The sequence below is a fragment of the Marmota monax genome, unplaced genomic scaffold, assembly GCF_021218885.2.
Source record: "Marmota monax isolate L192 unplaced genomic scaffold, Marmota_monax_Labrador192_F-V1.1 WCK01_AAM20220418_F8-fsc00054, whole genome shotgun sequence".
In the NCBI taxonomy this organism is placed as follows: domain Eukaryota; kingdom Metazoa; phylum Chordata; class Mammalia; order Rodentia; family Sciuridae; genus Marmota; species Marmota monax.
In genome coordinates this window covers 9,337,660-9,360,348 of record NW_026692145.1, presented here as the reverse complement: position 1 = coordinate 9,360,348, position 22,689 = coordinate 9,337,660, and the positions used below count along the sequence as shown (strand labels likewise).

General features: G+C 35.0%; 1 protein-coding gene across 3 annotated transcripts in view; it reads right to left on the bottom strand.

The window, feature by feature from the left end:
• Window positions 1-22,689, bottom strand: part of Tenm1 (teneurin transmembrane protein 1) — an 815,224-nt gene that overhangs the window by 528,959 nt on the left and 263,576 nt on the right. For all 3 annotated transcript variants that reach the window (XM_058571492.1, XM_046468616.2, XM_046468598.2), the window contains one exon: window positions 21,719-21,991. In XM_058571492.1, the coding sequence (XP_058427475.1) occupies window positions 21,719-21,935 (217 nt within the window). In that variant the 5' untranslated portion in view covers window positions 21,936-21,991. The remainder of the gene's footprint in view (window positions 1-21,718; window positions 21,992-22,689) is intronic.

The following is a 22,689-nucleotide window of genomic DNA, read 5'->3' as shown; positions in this document are numbered from 1 at the left end:
ATAATGAGTATTGATAATAACTAACATTAATTGAGAGCTAATGATGTTCCAGATCCTATTTTAGTATTCCATTGGTTTGCATTAATTAAATAAATTTTTACCACATGTGTAGTACATTCAGACACAGTTCTGACAACAGGGATCAGATTGAGAACAAAAACTCCTGCTTTCACAGAACTTTGTTTTAATGAGAAAGACAGAAAATAAATGAATAAAATAAAAATATACTGCTAAATATGACAAAATGTACAGTTTACTCCAGATAAGGCATACATAAGGTATAGTGTGTGTGTGTGTATAAGTTTAAGTAAATAAAGTATAAATAAAAAATAAGTCAAAGAGTATATTAGATGCTGATAAGTAGGGTGACCATAATAATATCAGTCTTTCTCAGTTTTGGTTTATACCTGTGGGCTTAGTGTAATTCTTCCTAGAGTACCCGTTTACTCTTAAAAATTTCCCAGTTTGTGTAATAAATTATATGGTTATCTAAGTGATAACTACTATGGAGAGGAAAAAAAGAAAGAAAAGTGATATGTATGGGAGGATGGCTATTTCCAATAGCACGGTCAGGAAATGCCTCAATGAGATGGTAATATCTGAGTAAGTATCTGCATCAGGTGAGAGACTAAGACTGATAGACATAAGAGGAAGAACATTTCAGGCAGACAGGGAATAGTGACTACAAAGGCAGAAATATTCTTACTTTTAAGAAACATCATAGAATAGTTATAACAGAATGAATGAGGAAGAGATAGTAGGAGATGGGCATCTTAAATAGAAAGGGAAGTCACATTAGTAAGGTCTTGGTTCTAAGTGAGGGGAGAGACATGATCTGCCTCTGGTTTAAAAAGTATCATTCTGGCTATTATATTTTGAGTCAACTGTAGGGGGATAAGGGCAGAAGAAGGGAAATCAGTTAGAAGACTATTGCAAAAGTCAATATGAAAACTGATGATGGCTTGGACCAGAGCAGTAGCAAAGAAGACAATGAGAAGTGGTCAGATTTTGAGTATGTTTTATAAGTAGAGATAACAAAGTATTGTTGATAAAGTAGATGGAATTCGGAACCATGCCAAAGTTTTGAAATAAGGACCTGGAGAAAAGTGTTGTCAGAATTTGAGATAAAGAAGGATGGAGGTACAGGTTTTGAATGGAGAGTCAGGCATTTTGAATATATTTCAGCCTGGATATCTCCAGAAGCAGAATGTGATACAATGCACTGTGAAGTGATTCCCAAAACAGAAATGGAGGACAAGTCAAACCGAAAAAGGGAAGTAAGAAAAGCCAACTGAAGGGTGAGTTCTGGAGCTGGTCACAGCTCTAGGCATGAAGTTTAATCTTACTGGGCCCTTCTGAAGAGCTTGTAAAATAGCTGGAAAGTTGTCTGTTGGAACACAGAAGAGGGAGGTAGTAAGGAATGGCTCTCTTTTTCCTCTATGTCAATGGTTATACCAAGATGTTCTAACTCTCTCACATTTCTATATTTACACATGCCTCAGAATGGCTGAATGGGTTGCAACAGGCATTTCATATACGGATAGCAGAAACTGCAATAAGTTAGAGCTATCTGGTATAGACAGATAACTGAGAAGAGATGTTGTTCATCTATGTCTGATGCAGCTAGTACCTGCAGCAACAGATGGAATTCAAAAGTGGAATGAGAAAATTTGAGGTGGAGATCAAGTGATATACAATATACATATGTTAATTTTGAAATACTTATTAGACATCCAAGTAGAGATATAGGAAGCTGGATATATGAATATGAATTTGGGGGGACAGGTAAACTTTTTCAGCACTTAAATGGTATTAATAGCATGAATCAGGATATTCTGATCACAAGAGTAAGTGCAGCAAAGGAAAGAGAAGAGGTTTGAAGGTTAGGTCATCATGCCCTCCAATGTTTAATGGTTGCAAAGATGAAAAGGATCCAATAAAGGAAAGTGAGAAGGAATATTAAATTGGATAGAAGGAAACTCAGAAGGATATGATATCCTAAAAACCAAGTGAAAGAGTGATCATCAAATGCTGCTGAAAAGTCAAAATGAAAACTAAGGATTGACCTTTGCTTTTAGCACCATGGAGGCACTGATGATCATGACAAGAGTATTTGCTGAGGATGTCAAGGAACTATAAGGCTTAGGGATTAGAAAAAATATTTACCTGAACATGGGCTTTCCTGCAGATACTAGGAAATGAAGTAAAGAAGACCATAATGCAACAATAAGATACTGAAAATGCCTGCCAGTCTGAAGATTGATAGACCATTTTAATGAGGTAGAAAGGAGAAAAGAAAAGTCAGATGTTATGAACTTCAAAAGAAGCAAGGCTTTTAAACTTAAGACCTTGGAATAAATTGGTTATCAATGAGTAAATTATCTCTGGCTTAGTTAATTTAGGTAGTTAGTGCATAATGTTAGAACAAAATAGAGAATTTGATCTTTATACTACATAGCTGTCTAGGCAAGAAAATGACATTTTTTTCCTTGGTTATAGAATATATTTTGGTTTTTCACAGTTATCTTGCAAGTTATATTGGCCTAATGGAAATCACATTAGATTTTTTATATTAAAGTGCACACATGTCAGGTTATACCTGAAAATCACACTAGGAAAACCAAACACATATTTCTTTCTATTTTATTTTATTTTACTTTTTTAGTTGTAGTTGGACACAATGCCTTTATTTTATTTACTTATTTTTATGTGGTGCTGAGGATTGAACCCAGCACCTCACACGTGCTAGACAGCGCTCTACCAGCCTCCCCAAACACATATTTCTAATGGAATAAAAAGCATCATCATCCATTATAGACCCATCTGAATATCAACTACTATATTTTATAAATATCTTTTAACATATATAGTATATTGATTAAGAACATAACCTTCAGTGGCCAGCAGACATACATTCAATCTTGGGAAAATTAACCATCTTCCCTACACCTCAATTTTGTAACTGCAAAATTGGGATCAGAAGTGTATCTAGGTGCTGGGGCTGTAGCTCAGTGGCAGAGTGCTTGCCTCGCATGCGTGAGGCACTGGGTTCGATCCTCAGCACCACAAAAAAATAACAAAGGCATTCTGTCCATCTAAAACTACAAAATAAATATTAAAAAGAAGTGTATCTAAATGACATAGGGCTTTTTTTAAAAATTTTAGTTTGTCATATATGACAGCAGAATACATTACAATACATATTACACATATAGAGCCACAATTTTTCATATCTCTGGTAGTACACAAAATAGAGTCACACCATTCTTCTCTTCATACATATACTTAGGCTGATGGTGTCCATCTCATTTCACCATCTTTCCTACCACCATGCCCCCTCCCTTCCCTTCCCTCCTCTTTGCACTATCTAGAGTTCATCTAATCCTCCGATACTCCACCCCCCAGCCACATTATGAATCAGCATCCTTATATCAGAGAAAACATCCAGCATTAGTTTTGGGGGGACTAACTTCACTTAGTATTATATTCTCCAACTCCATCCATTTATCTGCAAATGCCATGATTTTATTCTCTTTTAATGCTGAGTAATATTCCACTGTGTATATATACCACATTTTCTTTATCCATTCATCTACTGAGGGATATCTAGGTTGGTTCCATAGTTTAGCTGTTGTGAATTGTGCTGCTATAAACATTGATGTGGCTGTGTCCCTATAGTATGATGTTTTTAAGTCCTATGGGTATAGATCAAGGATGGGATAGCTGGGTCAAACGGTCGTACTATTCCCAGATTTCCAAGGATTCTCCATACTGCTTTCCATATTGGCTGCACCAATTTGCAGTCCCAACCAGCAATGTATGAGTGTGCCTTTTTCCCCATATCCTCACCAATACTTATTGTTGTTTGTATTCTTAATATAAGCTGCCATTCTGATTGGACTGAGATGAAATCTTAAGAGTGGTTTTGCTTTGCATTTCTCTAATTGCTAGAGATGTTGAACATTTTTTCATGTATTTGTTGATTGATTGTATATTTTCTCCTGAGAAGAGTCTGTTAAAACACTGGCCACAGCAATTATACAGATGAAAGAAATTAAAAGAATACAGATAGGAAAAGAATAACTCAAATTAGCACTATTTGCCAATGATATGATTCCAAGACCCAAAAATTTCCACCAGAAAACTTCTAGAACTAGTAAATGAATTCAGCAAAGTAGCAGAATATAAAATCAACACCCATAAATCAAAGTCTGTATATCAGTGACAAATCCTCTGAGAAGGAAATGAGGGAAAGTATCTCATTTACAATAGCCTCAAAAAAAATTAAAATACTTAGGAATCAGCTTAACTAAAGAGGTGAAAGACCTCTACAATAAAAACAACAGAACACTAAAGAAAGATTAAAGAAGACCTTAGATGATGGAAAGGTCCACCTTGTTCTTGGATAGGCAGAAATAATATTGTCAAATCAAAAGCACTATATAGATTTAATACAATTCCAATTAAAATCCCAATGATATTCCTCATAGAAATAGAAAAAGCAGTTATGAAATTCTTCTAGAAAAATAAGAGGCCCAGAATAGCTAAAACAATCCTTAGCAAGAAGAGTGAAGCAGGTGGCATCACTATACCAGACCTTAATATACTACAGAGCAATAGTAACAAAAACAGCATGGTATTGGCCCCAAAATAAACTGGTAGACAAATGGTACGGAATAGAGGACACAAAGACTAACCCATATAATTACAGTTATCTTACATTAGACAAAGGCACCAAAAACATATATTGGAAATAAGATAGCCTCTTCAACAAACGGTGCTGGGAAAACTGGAAATCCATATGCAACAAAATGAAATTAAACCCCTATCTCTCACCATTCACAAAACTCAACTCAAAATGGATCAAGGACCTAGGAATTAAACCAGAGACACTGTGTCTAATAGAAAAAAAAAGTAGGCCCTAATCTTCATCATGTTGGATTAGGCCCCAACGTCCTTAATAAGACTGCTATACCATAAGAATTAAAATCAAGAATTAATAAAGGGTTGGATACAAACTAAAAATCTCTTCTCAGCAAAAGAAACAATCAATGAGGTGAATAGAGAGCCTAAAATTTGGGAAGACATTTTTTACCACATGCACATCAGATAGAGCACTAATATTTAGGACATAGGGCTGTTTTAAAGATTAGATGTGACTATGTATAATGTCTGACACATAATAAATATTAGTTAATTTATTATTGACAATGGATAAATATGAGGATATATTTGCTGAAATATAATTGTTTACAAGGTCCCTCCATACTGTCCTTTTAGTTTGGATACATTTGTTTTTGTGCAACAGCTTTTAACTTTATTTTAAACCTGGGAACTCCCAAGAGACTGATTTTTGTTTTGTTTCAGCTGATCAGAAGTCACCTATGAAGTTAAGCCTCTTATTGTGGATTAAGTCAATGGCAATATTGATTTGGGCATTTTATGAGGTACCAATTCTAGTTATCATAACCTTTCAAAGATGAAGAAAAAAATCCCCTAGAAGATTAGAAACTCTCCCATTCTCACTTTAAGTAGACTTAATTGTAAAATAATCTACTGGATGCTTAGTTAGGAATGCCATCAGGATTATAAACTAAAAAGCAGTATTTTTATTTATTCAAACAACAATATCAATAGATTGTGCTTCCTATAGTCAACAAATGAAGAAAACTTTTCAGACTAATTTGTTCAGTTCCTGAGTGTTCCAAATGTAATGGATCTATTAGAATGCACAGAATTTTGGGAAAATATGGGTGTGTAATTATAGTAACTGAAATAAGATTGGATCATTAACTCTTTCAAATAGGTTTGTGGCATGAAGGCAGTAGATGGTGATGAAAACCCGACAGGGAAACACTCATCTGCTGCTGAAGAGTCATTAAAACCCCATTTTTGAGGTCAATGCCATCAGTAAGTATCAGAGGGAACACAGGTTCTGCAGCCAAACTACTTTGCATAGAGTTTCAGAACCTATAAAAGCCATGATGATTTGGGCAAGTTGTAGCAGAGTTAGACTTTTCTAATCCAACTGGTTAATGTGCATGACTACACTACTGAAAAAGATGGATTTTAGGAATTTCATTTTCATCAATACTCTTTCATGATTTAAAATTTCATTATCTGATATTCATCATGTCACTTTTTAGCAGAGATATTCTCATGAAGATCTGAACTGAAAATTATTCTCTGGTGTTTCACAGCAGTTTAATCTGAGGTGTTACAACTCTAGTCACCATTACAGGGCTGAGCATCTTGTAAAACTTGTTTCCACCATTCATATCTTAAACTATAGAGCACAGGCTTGGGAACCTGTAATCCTCAATGAAATTAAATAAGCTGGTGGGGAGATAGGAGGCTCCCTTACTCCCAGGTATAAAATTCTAATTGATTCTGTTGTTTCCAATGACACAATTTCCTAGATAGTATGAATGCTGAGGACATCACTCTCTGAAAATATATGTAATTGGCAATCTGTGAGTTGAAGTCACCTGTGAAATTATTTGATAATCATGAATAATGTTTGTGTCCTGGCAGTTTTTAGAATAATTTATGTGTACAATCTCAGTTGATCTTCTGTACCACCATAAGGAAATTTTATCTTCACCTTATATAAGTGGAAATACAACTTTTAAAAAGATAATTTCATTTAAAAAATTAATTCATTGAGCACTTACTATTCAGGAGAGTTTAGAAAAGGGGATAAGACATGATCTCTGACCTTAAGAAGTTTACAGTCAAATCAAAGATACAAACAATAGTAAATTATAATATACACTGATTGGAGCCATGGTAGTAATAAGCAGAGTGTATAGGAGCACATAGAAGTGGCATAAGCCAAGACTCTACAAATCCAAGGAAGGCATTTCAGAGTAGACAGTGTTTCAGTGGACACTTGAAGGTTAAGAAGGACCTAACCAGGTGAAGACAGGGAAAGAATGGGTTTAGAAGCAGTGCTTCAGTCAGAGATGAAAGTTGGCACAAATGTACCCAGGAATATACCAAACTGGAATCAATAGGAAGAAATTTGGACATTATAAAACATTAAAGAAATGAGTACCCACAAATGTTAAATATTTCAAAACATTAAATAAACAAGGGATTGTGGCTGTAAGGTTGATAATGGTAGAGCTATACCATCTATAAGGAGTTTTATTTTTTTATTGAGGTTGATTGGCTTTTAACATAAGGACAAAGAAGTTCAGTGCTGTAGTAAAGTTTTAGGTTTGTGGAGTGTAGAATAGTGAAGTCTCCAAAGGAATGACTGACAGAGAAACAGTGGCCTCAGAGGAAAGCCATACTTTATGCAGGATGGAAAGTGATAGGAACCAACTACAAGGGTTGCAGGGTAAGAGGTGTTTAAGGTTTCGTTCACTGAATTTGATTCATTCATTCAAGAAATATTTGCTAAGCACTTATTCTGTGATGACACTAGGCTATTAAGTAAAAGATCAATTTGAACCTAAATTGCTGTTAGGTCAATATTGTTTCTATTATACCACCCTGCATAATTCAGCATCAAATACATCAAAACAAAGATATTCAATTTTTAAACTCAGTTTACTGAATATTTGTTAAATGTCTAAACAATTATGTGCAAGGTATTGCACAATGTCAAAGTGTCCAGATACTGGTTAAAGGTAGCTGATTATAATGCATGTTCTCCAAGGACAGGACAAGGGAAAGGGGCCTTGAAGTGTTTACTGATGGAACTTTTATAAAATATGCTTAGCAATGCCAAATGGTAGAAAATGGTAGAAATTTCTCTGGGGCTTCAGGATCAACCAATTACTGAATGCCTCTTTTGGAAAATAGCAATTGCCATGTTGAACTCTGGTGATAATTGTATATAGAATGAAAAATTATATTTTTTTATTATGTAGGGATGGAAAAATCAGCACAGCATACTATCAGGAAAGTTTGGTGATAGGACAAAAATAGAATCAAATTTTATGCATCTTTTACGGGAGCAGGCTTAGTGTGGTCCTGCCTGAAAGACATATTCTCTGAAGGCCCTTGGCAGCATTTGTGATTCAATTTTAAGTGCTTTGAACTTTGGTTCTGAACCTGAGTAATAAAAACTGCTTAATTGTGTTCTTTTTATAGATTCTGTGTTTTAAAGCTTTATTTTAGCAAAGGTGCAAGTATTTTACCAAAAAAAGGCTTATAGGAAGTCTGTTTAGTGTATTTAAAAAAGTAACTTTTGATGATATTTTTGTTGGATCCAGAAGTCATGTACTTCTGGATCATGTTAAATTCAGACCATTGTGTGAGCCTTTGCAACATTCTTATGAAGGTGCAATTCTAACAACATAAGCCACAAAGTTTACATTAAAGTATAAATATCAATCTCACAATACACAGAAACATGCAAATATGAGTTATACATATACATGTTAGATGATCATATTAGTACATTACAACCACTAACAAAAAACAAAACAATAAAGGGTGTCATTTAATTAAGGTATCTCCTTTTCCCTTTACCCCTGGCAGTTGGAATGGATAATAGTGAAAAAGATACAAAGCTACTTCTAAGCTTTTAGATTCTTTTTATTTCTACATTGTGGCCATTCTTCAATGGCTTCTATGCCTAAAATCTAGTGTGCTAAAAGCAGAAGTAACTGACCAGAATATCACCCTTCTACACACACACACACACACACAGAGTCTTAAACCAATTCTATATCCAAACCCAATTGAAGGCATTTGGAAAAAAGCAGATTCATACATGTTAGAAAGTTTTTGTCACTGAATTTTAGGCTAAATCTTATTAACTGCAAAAAATTATGAAATCATGATTCAGTTGTGTACTTTATTTAGACAATCTTTATCAAGTCATAATACATCAGATACTAAAACTACCACATACTTTTCTCAGACAAATCATTCAGAGAAAGCACCATATGATAAAACTATAGTAATTTTCCCTGAAAATAATAAAAAAAAGGTAATTAGCAATCAATGTGGACAATATTCAAATTTGAGCCTTTTTTCCAAATACTTACCAGATGCTCAGTGATATACATTTAATAAATGTATTTGTCCAATAAATATTTATTGAATACTAGTAGGTGTCAAATATTATCCCAAGCTCTAAAGTAAATTCTATAAAACGTGGTGGCAGAAATATGACACAACCAGCCCACTAGTATTTTTAAGTCAAAGTGATCTGACATGTTCCATGGTTGATCAGTAAAATGTACAGGCTTTGCCAATTCAAATGTGGTTTGGAAAGAACATACTAACTGACCATGTTGGCTACATGCTACAGTTTGGATGCTTCAGAAATCAGCTTTATTGCTGTCTATCCAATGGGTAATCTGAGTAACCATTGCAAAACTATTGCCAACACTTTCTAAGCATACCTGGGGCTTAGAGTACTTGAGATAGGAATCTACAGGAGCAACAGGAGGCATAAGTATCCATGCATGAATTTGAGATGCTGCTTCTGTTCTAATTTGTCTTGTATTATACACAAATATGTCTTGCTTAAGAAAGGGCAATCGATAGAAAAAAATCAGAGTGCAATTCTGTTATAAATTGATCTACTGCATTGTTCCGTGTGTGTGTGTGATTACCAAATATGACAGAAATGTGTATGAAGCACTAAAATATATAACAAAATTCTTAATTTCTTGTGAGTACTGCATTTATTAAAGCCAGGGACTGCTTTTTTCCAATTAGAGAAGGTGATTTGGGGCCATATTTATTGATTAATTTGAGACACATTAGCATTCAGCCTGCTTGTATGTAAATGTGATAATTTTTCTAAGTGTTCTTGAAACTCTGGAGTTGAACCATTAATGAGAAGACATAATTGGACTTTAGTAGTGAAGTCTTCTAACTGTCTCAGTTGAAGCTTGAGAAATTATTCTTAATTCAAACCTTTAAATTCTATGAAAGGTTTGGGCGTGTCCTTATTAATATTTTTGCCTTTGAGCTCATTTCTAAGGCTTTTTTCCATGACATAAAAGACACAAAGGGTCATTTGCTCAAACAGTTAGACTCGAGAGTAATAAAATTAAATACTTCATGTGTTACAGGAATGATTGGTACCAGAATAGCACTGCATATGGTTCAGTTTATACTGACGGGATAAGAGAAGCCTCAGCTTTTAGTTTAAAGGCTTCAAATGAGAATATTTCCAAGGTTTCTAGGGATTCAAGATTTATCTTCTGTCACCTCTAAGACCTTTTCAGAATTATAATGAGAAAGAAAAAGTGCTGAAAATAAATAGAACTTATTTGTATATATGCCAGTTCTGCATCACAAATGACCAAAAAGCACAATAACAGTTTTCTGACAGGACAATTTCCTGACAGGACACATTGGCATACCTCATAGTTATGCCTTTGCAGATATTTAAAACTGCTTTTGACTGTTGAAATGAACATAAAGCAACATTTCAAAATGCCAATTCTAACTCTTCCTCAGAACTTTATAATAAAAGAGAATCAGCATGTAATACAGAAAAAAAAATCTCAATCAACCCTATGAACTAAAACCCTTCAAGATACTGTAGAGGTTCCTTATTATCTATTGAATCAAATTTCTGCCTTTTTACTTTATTTTTCAGGTTTAGCAACTGCTTGCTTCTATATTTCACCAACCTCTGTTTTTCATCATTCTCCTAAGGTCTCTCCTTCAGTCATGTTATCTATTGTGTTTGTCATTCAAATTATTCAACTTACCCTTGTCTCTTTCTTTGTATTAACCATACAGTAAATGGGCCCCCAAAGGTTAAGAGGAACAAAACAAAGCTTGTGTCCTTAGTCTTCACAAACCCAGAAACAGATATCCCCTTTGAGGAGGAACCAAATTATACTCCCATAAAAGGATAGTTGCTTTGCCTCCCAGGGGATAGTCATCTATGTGACACTTGGCCAGACAGCTAGTCTTTTCCTTCTGAAAATATGAAGATCCTCAAAGGCAATACAAAATTCCACTGAGTAAGGTTATTTAAGAAGAGAACACTAGAATCATCCCCCATATTATGGGTAGCTTTAAAACTAGATTTACAAAGAAATATTAAAACATTAAACATAGCATTAAGCAAAGTAGGCTTACATATAGTGCAGAGGTAAGAAATATTTTCAGACTGAAAGCAAAAAGACATGTGGCTTCAAAAGCAGAAATATAATTGAGAATCTGACCCAACAAGAAACTTGATGGTCAGAGGCATAATCACAATTTGTAAAATGTCTATGATTATCAGTAATTGTATAAAGTTAAAGAATCTACATAGAGAATTATTTCCAAAAAATTAGTCCTACTAAGTGACTCATTTGCTAATACATTGGCATCAGGAGTTAATGGGTTTCATTAATATTACCACATATCCATGTTCAGTCTTGCCTCATGTGGGCTCCAGATATGCATGTAAAACTTCCCCTTTGCCTAGTCAGAAACCTTTCTCACTATTTATCTGAAGCTCTTCACTCAAACTACACATTAAGCAGGAAACCTTGTCTCTTTTTTATCCAGGAAAATTGAGAACATCAAGACATGGACTTATTTTTTTAAAATATTTTTTTAGTTGTAGATAGACACAATACCTTTATTTTATTTGTTTATTTTTACATGGTACTGAGGATTTAACCCAGTGCCTCACACATGCCAGATGAGTGTGCTACCACCGAGCCACAACTCCAGCTCCCCCCTCCCAAGGACTTCTTTAACTTCATGTCACTCTATTTTGGAATTACTTCCACTCTCAGAGGTTGCAATGAGATCCTGAAACATTCTCCAATAGTGCCTTATTCCAGCAATTTTACTCACTTTTATGTACTCTTCAAATCCTTGTGATTTGCCGTCTTTTTCTAAGACTACTAAAACTGCCTACTCTAAAGCAGTGGATCCCAATCTCAGATGCACACAAGAATCCCCTAAGGAGATTTTTTTTTTTAATGCATGGGTCCCACCCCCTGGAAATTCTGATTTAATTGGTGTAAGGAGCAGTCTTGACACTGGGATTTGTAGAACTCTCTGGGTGATTTTAATATCCAGTCAAGGTAGAAACTCTCTGATCTAAAGTCAGCAAAGATCTGCAAAACCACCCATTTTACTGCCTTTTGTCAATTTTCATTCTACTTGTTAATTCTGAAGCATTTGAAAATAGTAGTCACTTATTCTTGCTGGAAAAATCTTCTCTACTAGCTTATGTGATATGCCTTCCTTTGGTTCTTCTCTGAAATCTCAAGACCACTTCTTTTCTGTTCACTATTTTAAACGTATGTGGCTCTATTTCTTACTGTACATATTCTCACTGCATGTAATCTCTACTCCTACAACTTCAAGAACCACCTGTTTATATTTCTGTGAATATGACAGTAGAATTTTAATAGTAATTGTATTGAATCTGTAGATCACTTTGGGTAGTATGGACATTTTAACAAACTCCAAACACACACACACATACACACACACATAAAAAAAAAAAAAAAAAACTGACATGTGAATTTAGAGCTGTCTATTTGTGCATACTGGTTATGGCAGTGGGCTCTAATGTCAATTTGCCTTGATCCCAACCCCAGTTTTATTCATTTGTAAAATAAGCATAGTAATGATCTCAACCACCTAGCATTGTTGGGAAGAATAAACAACATAATACATCAAAAAGTACCTTACTCAGTGCCTGATACTGAATAATTGTTAAATTATTTCTCTTAATCATTGGCACAATTATCTAAAAAGAGTACATGGTTCTAGCTTCTACACCCCTTAGTATATACTCTATACATACCACTATTATACTATTGATCATTTTACATCAGTATTATTGATATATATCTGTCTTCCAAACTGTATTCTGAATTCTCTGAGAGAAATAATTGCTTCTTATTCACCTGTGTTTCTTCAGAATTTAACACAGAACTCGGCACAGGCAGACCATTCATTGGAAATAGGTTTCACCTAACTCTAGAGTTTCATTGATTCTAATTGATTGACAATGCTTGCAATGGAATGTTGTGCTGAAGAGCATGTCAGCCTGCATCTGGGCTCAACAGGCAAGAACACCATGAATAATTAGGAGTATCTTCCGTGGGACAGGTAGAGAAAGTAATGGCACAATTGGCATGGACATTGCATTCCAGTTTTAGATGCTATATATGATAAAATTGTTATGGAATAAGTTTTCATGAACAAATGTTACTGGCTGAAAGACATGAGCCAATTGGAGTGATTATTACATAATTTGGTTAAATTTTCTCTTATAGTCTAAGTTCTTTTAGAGCAGTTATTATACATTTGTATGCTAGAAACTTAGGACAACTATAGGAATAACATGTTCACAGCAGAAAATTCATTATATTTGATCAAATGTTATTGAAATTTTCATATTATAGGTCTTGCTACATAATATTACACCTGCCATCTGATCTGTGATCTTTACTACATAAATACAGATCCTGAGATTAAGAGTTGTTTCAAGAAAAGATTTTTACAGGAACTGTTATCCAAATCATCCAGATAGAAGCAAAGGGTGGTTTAAAATACTGATAAATGCTTAAAATAAAAACAAAGAAATTTACGTTTCAAGTTTAGGCTTCTGTCTACTCGTTATATCCACAAGTGGCAATGCTGCATAAGCAGCTTCTTATAGTGGGATGAAGTGGTTCATTAACCTGGGGCGAGGAGGGAGAAAATAACAATCATGAGGGTATGTTTATTTCAAGGTGAAGTTCATCCACCTAGCACAGTACCTGGAACATGGTTGACACTAAATGAATGGTGATGCATAAATGAATAAATTACCAAATGGATGGATGGATGCATGATAGGTAAACTGTCTTCATGTAATGACAGTAAATACAAATCAGCAGTTTTAATTTTTTCCACCAGATGGCGATAGTGTGAGCTACAGGTTTACATTGTAATTGTGAAGAGGAAAACAATCAACCAAACACAAATCACATTAGGACAAAAAGAAGTCACAAAAAAGCAGATTAAGAAGGGACAAGTGAGGGGCTGGGGATATAGCTTAGTTGGTAGAGTGCTTGCCTCCTTGCATGCACAAGGCCCTGGGTTCAATCCCCAGCACTACAAAAAAAAAAAAAAGAAGGGACAAGTGAAATGTTTGGGTCTAGGTATATTATCTTATGTGATATGTAAAAGTTCTCACCATCGCCCCTTTTTATGCATGGGTGGCATTTTAGTCCCAACTACTCCCAGTTAAAAAGTTACATTCAAAATTATTATTATCTGTATAAAAATCATAGGGCAACATTCATAACTAAAATTATTGTCATTTGGCTTATATATTCATACATTCATATTTTCTTTTGTTTTATTCTAATTTCTTAGTTGATGCTCCTTTTGCAAGTGAGATTGTTTGGGAACTGCCAAGAAAACTATGCATACTATCCAACACTCCAAATTCATAAAATAAGTCTTATTAGAGCTCATTGGTAAAGAATTGTGAATAATATTAGATTAGTGTCCATTCTTTCATTCAAAGACTTTTGAAAGATAAGAATATCAGTTTTAGAATCTAGTACTCCAGGTGTGCAGGGGGAGATACTTTCTTGGTAAATTAAGATAAGAATATGAACATGCTTTAAGATGGAATAAAGTATTCCCTCAAAACTAGCCCTGAATTGGATAAAACACTAACTTTCTAAAAGGTGGAATCAAACTCAGAAATATGTCATGGTAAATTATATAGCATATCATCCTTTTAAACTCTTTGTAAACTCTTGGTCACTGGAACATAAAGAGGCTGCCAAGGTTGCTGTAGAAAGACAGCAACATTTTTTGAATTCTTAAACATTTTCACATTTGTGATAGCAATCATTTCCTATCACAATCCCCTGAGGTAGATATGGGAGGCAATATAGTGTTAGAGTGTTAGAAGAATGGGGGACTTTGGAGTCGTAGTCTTGATTTCCAATCCTCTCATTATTTAGGCATGGAAACTCTGATAAGTTATTTCTAAATTTCAGTTACCTCATCTGATAAGATAATACTTGATACCTCATAATGTGTTTATCAAGAGCAAATGTAAAACACCATGCCTAGCAGTGCCCTAGAACAGAATAGGTAAGATGATGATGATGATGATGATGATGACGACGACGACCACGACGAAGAAGAAAAAGAAGAATTTAGTTTTTCAGTCAAGAAAACAAGCTCAGAGCTACAAGAGGTTGCACAGCTAATAAACTTGCAAAGCATCAAGCACAGTACCTAGCACTATAGCAAATGCCCATTCAATATTATGTTTGCTTTCTTCCTTCCTGACCTAAAACTTGATTTTTTGAGAATCTACAATGTATAAGCACTTTGAAATATCATGCTATACACATTAAATACTCACAATTTTATATGGCAATTTATTGATGGTGCTGGGGAATGAACCCAAGGCCTAAAGCATGCTAGACAAGCAGCTTCATCACTGAGTTATACCCCCAGCCCTTTTTACATTTATTTTGAGACAGTGTCTTGCTAAGCTGTCCAGACTAGCCTCCAACTTGTGATCCTCTTGCTTCAATCTCCTGAGTTATTGGAATTATAGGTATGTCAATTTAAGAAATAAAAATTCAAAAAACAAGAAGTTAAACTCCACTTCAACTAGGTTAGTGCAAGATATAAACCACTGATACATATTTTTGAAAGTTAATATTTCCTTTGATTACAGGCAGTAATACATATAATAAAATAACAAAGAAGATACTAGACTTAACAGAAAAGATGATAACTGGACCCATGTTTTGCCAACAGGGTAATTCATTTCTCTCCTACAATGGTAACAAATTTTCCTTATTAGGTATCTTTGCAGATCAGTCAATCAGTAGCAGATGGCATCCTGAGTATCCAGATATTCAGCTTCTATTTTTTTTATACATTACTTTATATGTGTGCACTTAAGGATGGTGCTGGCTAAAATTATAAATAGATTTCATACGTATTCATGTCAATTCATGGATGATATTTTCAGGTTGTTGTTGTTAACCTTTTCTAGTCTCACCCTCTACACTTTCCCTGGGTGAGACTGCTTACTCTAAGACACTTGTGAGATCAAATCTGTTTATATTCATACTCCAGATCTGTCCTGAACTGTAGGTACTCATTCCCAACTGTCTGATGGAAAATCTATCTGGATGTCACATTAGGATCTTAAATTTAAAATGTCCAAAATGAAACACACCATCTTCCCTTCTAGGCCCACTCCTATTATGTTCCTTTCTTGGTAAATGGATCACCATCCTCCCAACTTCCCAAACTTGAAACTTTAGAGTTATCCTTGACTCTTTTATCTCTTTCAACCTTGAACATAAATCAATTACCAAGTCCTCTCAACTTGACCACACTAATATCTCTTGAACATGTTTCTTCACCTCCTTAGCCATTGTTTAGGCCTCCACTGCCATTCTTTTTTATGTGGTTCTGATAATCCAACCTAGTACCTCATATGTGCTAGGCAAGTGTTCTACCACTGAGCTACAACCCCAGCCCATTCCACTGCCATTCTTAATTTCAGGTTAATTAAGTGGCCTCATATATCTTCTCTCTGCTTCAGGTTATTCCCAACTGCAGTCAGTCTTCTGCTTTGCTGCCTATACTTGTACAAATTTCCTGTACAACTCTTATTCCAAAAATTATAATTCATGATGGAATTCTCCATCAATTGAATGGTTTTATTTTTTCATTCTTAAAGGCAAAGAAAAAAAAAGAAAGAAAAGAAAAGAAAAATGAAAAATCATGCCAAATGAGCCAGACTTCATGATCTGGCTCCAATGTACCTTGCTCTAGCTATATTCATATTGAATATTTCATCTTTCCAGACCTTTTCATGGCTTTGTACTTTTCACCTGCTAATCTACCCTTTTGGAATGTCCTTCTGGTAAAATGCTCATTCAAAATTTAAGACCTAGATCAAATATCACCTTTTTAAAGACACTGATTCCCCTGAAGAAGTTAGCTATTTTATCCTGTGTACTTCTATGGTACTTTATCAATAGAGTAGCTCCCCCTTATCTGTGAGGAATATATTCCAGGACTCCCAGTGGATGCCTGAAACTTTCAATAACACCAAACCCTATATATATACACTATTTTTCCTAAACATACAGACATATGATAAACATTATTTATGAATTATTCACAGTATAAGATAAACAATAAATAAAGTGAAAATATGATAATATCCTGTAATAGAAATTATGCCAATATGTGTGTGTGCACTCTAAGTATCCTATTGTATATACTCACCCTTCTTTCATGATGATGTTAAATGATTCAATGCTTATTTGATGACATGAAGTGAGGTGAATGACAGACATTGTGCCATAGTGTTAAGCTACTAACCTTCTGATGATATGTCAGAAGGAGGATCATTTGCTTTGGGTGATCTTGTGTCATTGTGTTATGATGAGGTTGATGGTTGGATGTCCAAAGCAGACAATGTTGATGGATGAGAATACACAATCTTAAAATTTTCATTTTCATAGCAAACAGGTTTAGAATGGCCAGGTGCACACTCTATTATTAATGGGAATTTAAATTTTAACCATTCCTCCTCCAAGTATTTTTTCACTTCTGGGAAAAGAATAGGTGGAATCATTCCATAAACAAAATGGCTGTCACTCACACTTTCTGATTATGTTGCTGGATCATGAACAGATATATTTTTTTGTTGTTCTCTTTGAGAGAGTGTGAGTATTTCCTAAGTACACTATGCCTGGATTTATCTCATGACCTGCAGCATTGCCACACAGTACCACGGTTAATCTGTCTTTCCATGTTTTATGCCCTGGTGCTTCCTTTGAACTTTCATGAACATAGGTTCTACTGAGCAGCTTCTTCCAGAAAAGCCCAATTTTACCACAAGTGAAAACGTGCTTTGAATAGTTTTCCTTTCTCCATAATCAACTTCTTCAATTCTACTAGAAATAAGACAGCAGCTTCTACATCAACAGTAGTAAAACCTCTCCAGCAATGTATATATTTTTCAGTCCAAACCTATTCCTGAATCTGTGTAACTATTCCTTTCTTTCAGCAAATGTCTTTGTGTCACTTGTTTCCAAGGATCCCTTGCTGAAGTCTTCATAGAGGCTCAATACTTCTGGCTGAAAATGTTGCCATTGGTTGGAACACATTTTATGTTCATGTCTTCCACCCACAAATCTAATGTATCTTCTATATTCACTTAGCACCATCATTGTTGTAGCTGTAACTTCTATGGTTTGAGTTGCAACAGGAAAACTAGCATGAATTTCTCTTTCCTTCTTCACAAGTTTATAGTTAGAAGCTTTGTTCTTACCACAGGTTTTAAAAACCAAAGCATATAATTCTTTTTCTTTCCTTAAGTCAAGAACGTTCCCCTTTTCATTTAAATGAGGTATTTTGTGACTTCTCTTTGGTATACCAAAATTGTCAACATCACTAATCCTATGCTTTATAATCATTATTGAGTAAAACAAAAATTACTTGAACTTAAGCCCAGAAATACCACAACAGTCAATCTGATAACTAAGACAGTTACAAAATGGCTAAGGGGGGCTGGGGATGTGGCTCAAGCGGTAGCGCGCTCGTCTGGCATGCGTGCGGCCCAGGTTCTGATCCTCAGCACCACATACCAACAAAGATGTTGTGTCTGCCGATAACTAAAAAAATAAATAAATATTTTTAAAAAATGGCTAAGGGATGGGTTGCATATACAGCATGAATACACTGGACAAAGGAATGATTCATATTCTCAGCAAGATAGAGAAGTGTGGTGGGAGATTTCATAATACTACTCAGAATGGCACACAATTTAACATTTACGATTTATGAATTGTTATTTCTGGAATTTCTCAGTTAATATTTTTGGACCTCAGTTGACTGGATAACTGAAATCATGCAAAACAAAGCTAAAGCCATGAATAAGCAGGAGAACTATATATTGAGTGTGGGTAACGAGGACTGAACACAGTGACACTCAACCACTGAGCCACATTCCCAGCCCTATTTTGTATTTTATTTAGAGACAGGGTCTCAGTGAGTTGCTTAGTGCCTTACCATTGCTGAGGCTGGCTTTGAACTCACCATCCTCCTGTCTCAACCTCCTGAGTCACTAGGATTACAGGCATGCACCACTGCACCCAGCTAGAACTTTTTATATTTTTAATTACAATGATTTATTTGAGCATCTATTTCTCTAACACATATGAATTTCCTATAAGCAGAAATATTCATGCCTAACATAGGACTCAGGGCCCTGATACATATTAAATGCTAAATAAAAGCTTATTGCTTCAGAATGATAGTTTGATAGTCTGGCATCACAGAAGACAAACTCCCCTCACCCCAAATTCCTTTTGATCACAATGCACAGACAAAATCTGGGGCTGGCTAGCTTTTTATACTGACATTGCACAAAGTTGTTTATACTTTCAGAACTGTCACCAGAGTGCATTCTTTCTTAAACTCACAAAATAGTAGGTCAACCACTCTATACCCCATCTCACACTCATAATTCACAATTAGGAGTTCATTTTCTGTAAGGACAAATTTATGGAGAAATAGTTTAGTGAAAACTACACCTTTCTCATGGCATAATAAAGCCCAAAAAATCCCCATAGGAAAACATTTATCAGCAGTCAGGTAGGTAGAAGAAAGTTATTTTAGGACAAATGTACATAATCTTTAGTTGAAAAAATAGGAGAGATTCAAATACATTAGTTGAAAAGACAAGTATAAAAGCTTTACCAATTATGTTGAGATAAAAATGAGTAATACAGTTAATATCACAAACATTTAACATATATTTAAATGTTATTATGAATATCTTAAATCTTTAGCTCAATTTAAGTAAGATTTCAGTACTAATTAGAACACAGTAATTTTCCTTTGTAATGACTGCATTTGACAAGCTAATATTTGACAAGCTGCTTTTAAAGCATGGTAAGCACTTGCATTTCATTTGATAGCAACTAATTCCTTAAAACAATTATGAGGCATATACTACATGCAAGGTTTATAGAAAAACAGATATCAATAAAGAAATCATGATCCTTATCTTCATTGAGTGTACAATGTAGGAGGATATATATGATCATAATGAGACATAGGAAAGGGTTACAAATAAAGTATACTTAAAGTTCATAGAGGAAGAAATTCCCTACCTAGTGGGATACTGATGGTGATAGGGGTGCTGGTATAACAAGTGTTCTGTGGCAGAGGATGCTTTTTTTAAGTTAAGTCTTGAAAGATGCTTGGATGTGGATAAAGGGAGATAGCAGGCAAGGACAATCCAAGAAGGAGTTTGGGAAAGGAGATATAGTTCAGAGGTACAGTGCTCGCCTAGCATGTACAAGACCCTGGGTTTGATCCCCAGCACTGCCAAAACAAATCTTTCTCTTCCAAAAAAGAGACAACACAGCATGGGGATTGAAGAGGGATGTAGAGAGATACAGGCAAATCAATTAGGAAACAAAAACATTCTAGGAAAGTATAATGACAATAAGGATGATAAGAATGGAGGGAAGGTGAATTTGAGAGATGTAGTGATCAATTCTTCTGAAGGATGAGGCATCTCATAAGATATAGAAAATGGGTGGTTGCCTGGGAATATGGGGGCATCATTATCAGAAGTCTGGTGATGGAAAGAGGACTGGGATTGAGGGTGTTAAGATGATGGTTTCCATTTTAGATTTCCTGATATGAAGTGGTCACTGTGTTATTTATTTGGTAGTGTCTAGCAGGTAACTGAAAACTTAGGACTAGAATTCAGGAAGAAGTTTAAGCTAAAAATAAATATTTAGAAATCACCCAAGTAGATGAAATCATCAATGCACCTGAGTAAAAGATATTTCAAAGGAATGGTTCAAGGGTCTTTAAACTTGAGTGTACAACAGATCCCCTGGAGGGCTTGTTAAACCATAGATTGCTAGGTTCCACCCAGGATTTCTGACTCAATAGGTGTGGGGTGGGGCTTGAGAATTTGTACCTTTAATGAATTCTCAATTTATGCTAATGCTGCTAGGTCAGGGTTCACACTTTCAGAACCATCAAACTAGATAAACAAATCTATTTTTTTAAATCTCAGCATAACTTATTCATAACAAATGATCTGTGCCAATGTCTATCCATTTTTCTATATAGTTAAAATAGTGTCTGATACTGTTTATCAAAAAAAAGAAATAGGAAATCATATTTCTATCTACCTGTTTTGTCTTGTTAGAAACTTTTTTTTGTCAATTCATAATTGAGTAGGCAAAGCTGTCCAAAAAAATCTCCAAAATATGATTAAAAAGGCATGGGGCTCCAAAAATTCTTACTTTCCCATTAGACTGTGCAGCACAAGGTTTCTGCAATATGTTGATTGACATTCTGGACCTTTGTTTGGTGGTCTCCACTATCCTGCTAGCTTTTTCAGGAACCACATATTTGAGACTTTTGTCCCATATAGGCAATGGCTTGAAAAGCACTTAGCTGTTTACTTTTCATCTTACTATAAATTATTTATCCTTTAGTCTGTAAATGGCTATTTGTAGGATTAGACGAATTTTGAATGCTCTGATAAGAGGATTGTTACACCCAAATTCATGCATAATCCGTAGAAAGCACATGTAACCCACAACCTCTGCTGGGTTAGCATATGAAACAGATTCACTGAGCAGTGCAAATTATTAACCAGTTAACATCAGCAAATTTGTTTTTGAAACAGTTTTAAACACACAAGCATTCCCTAATGAGAAGTAATATTAGTTATAAAAATCCAATAAAAACATACCTTGAGTAGATTTCTCTACCTCCTTCCTCTTCCTATTCTGGCTATTGTAATTCATCCTCAGCTCTTGGTTATACTCATGCAGAGTTTCTCTGGAGTTGTATGACTGTCTTGGTTTTCTTCCATCCTCACTCTCATCCGAAGAACTGGTATAAGCTAGATCCATTTCATGCTTGACTTTTGACAGCGGTTGATAAGGTTTGCAGTCTGTTTGCTCCATCTCTGATTAAGCTCAGTTTCATGAAAAAAGGGAGAAGTACTTTAATGAAAGGAGTCCTGAAAGAGATAGGGAAAACACAAGCCTTCTTAGATTTGTCCTTTTGCAAGGAAACACATCTGGCAGATTCACAATTGGTCCTGATAATACTATCAAAGGAGTGAGGCAAAAGACAAACTAGATGACATGAAGCTAGCCGGAGGCAATAATAACACTGTGTTACATGCATACATTGTCAAGCATTTAGGATGAAGCTGGAAGTTGCAGCATCAGAAAATACTCAAAGTAAAAGACAGGCTTCCTTCAAAAACAGTTGTATTTGAATGCAAATAAAGGACAATGTTGCTTTATAGTGCACTGTGTTTTTTAATGCTGAAGTCAGTAGTTAGATTTATTTTTAAATTTTTTTTTAGTTGTTGATGGACCTTTATTTATTTATTTATTTATTTATTTATTTATTTATTTATCAGATTTGTAAATGGCCAGGAGTGCAAATATTAACCCAGCACAACCCACACTTGAAATAAAAACTGCTAAGAGAACTACATTCAGAAAAAACGCATTCTTGCCTCCGGTTTAATACTACATTTAAGGCAGGGGCTCTAAGTAAGGGAAGGATTCTGTGACAGAAGCAGAACCAGAGCTCATGAAATGAAGAGTCCTTGAGGGGGACTGGGCTCTTTGTGTTCATATTGTGACTTTTGAGCCTCAGGCCTGCAGAGCATTTTTAATAAGTGATGGTAAATTTTTGTTCTTC